Below are 660 nucleotides of genomic sequence, written 5' to 3'. Positions count from 1 at the left end.
GAATATGAGGCACATCAACTGGTGATTTACAAAAGACGACACAACAATGCGATTTCATTGAAGTTTTGGTATGATCATGAAAAGCAGACAGTATGGCTGGAACAACGAAAGTGACACAACAATTACGAGTATCCCTTGCTATATGAAAAACTACCATAGAATAAATGGAAACTGTTGTATCACGCATGATGTACGCGGCGGCAGGAGTGAGGAAACAATAGCTTTCTCCCTAATACTACTACTGCTACTTATTTTTTTGAATGGTAGTATGATATTTGTCATGATGCAATACGGTCCTGATGCGACCCAATAATTTAACCGTGTTCACACACAGACACACACATACACACATATGCGCTACAGCTAACACAAAAATGGATGTGCAGTTTGGTAAAGAAAACACCAGTGAGCACGTAGCGAGTTGTAGCAACTGTGGTCATGATGGTAACGGATGCTTCCATGCTAGGGTGATGGGAGTGGTTTTATTATTTATCAACTCAAGAAGGAAGTTCTTAACTGTAAGTGGTGCTTGTGAAACTGCGGTCCACTTGTGAATATTTGCCTTATGAAAGAGGTTGAAGAGTCTCGTACATGTATGCGCAGTCAACACAAGTATGATGCATATTATTTTTTAAAATAGTGGGAATTGCAACACACATA

At 39.5% G+C, this 660-nt stretch overlaps 1 pseudogene across 1 annotated transcript; it reads right to left on the bottom strand.

The window, feature by feature from the left end:
• Nucleotides 1-259: 259 nt before the first annotated feature.
• TEOVI_000103100:pseudogene lies at nucleotides 260-659 on the bottom strand (annotated as a pseudogene). Its single transcript is given in 2 exon segments — nucleotides 260-628; nucleotides 630-659. Coding segments are annotated over 2 exon segments (399 nt in total).
• Between the last annotated feature and the right edge of the window lies 1 nt (nucleotide 660).

This window comes from Trypanosoma equiperdum (assembly GCF_001457755.1).
Source record: "Trypanosoma equiperdum strain OVI genome assembly, contig: ctg_273, whole genome shotgun sequence".
In the NCBI taxonomy this organism is placed as follows: domain Eukaryota; phylum Euglenozoa; class Kinetoplastea; order Trypanosomatida; family Trypanosomatidae; genus Trypanosoma; species Trypanosoma equiperdum.
This window is presented reverse-complemented; position numbering and strand designations above follow the sequence as displayed.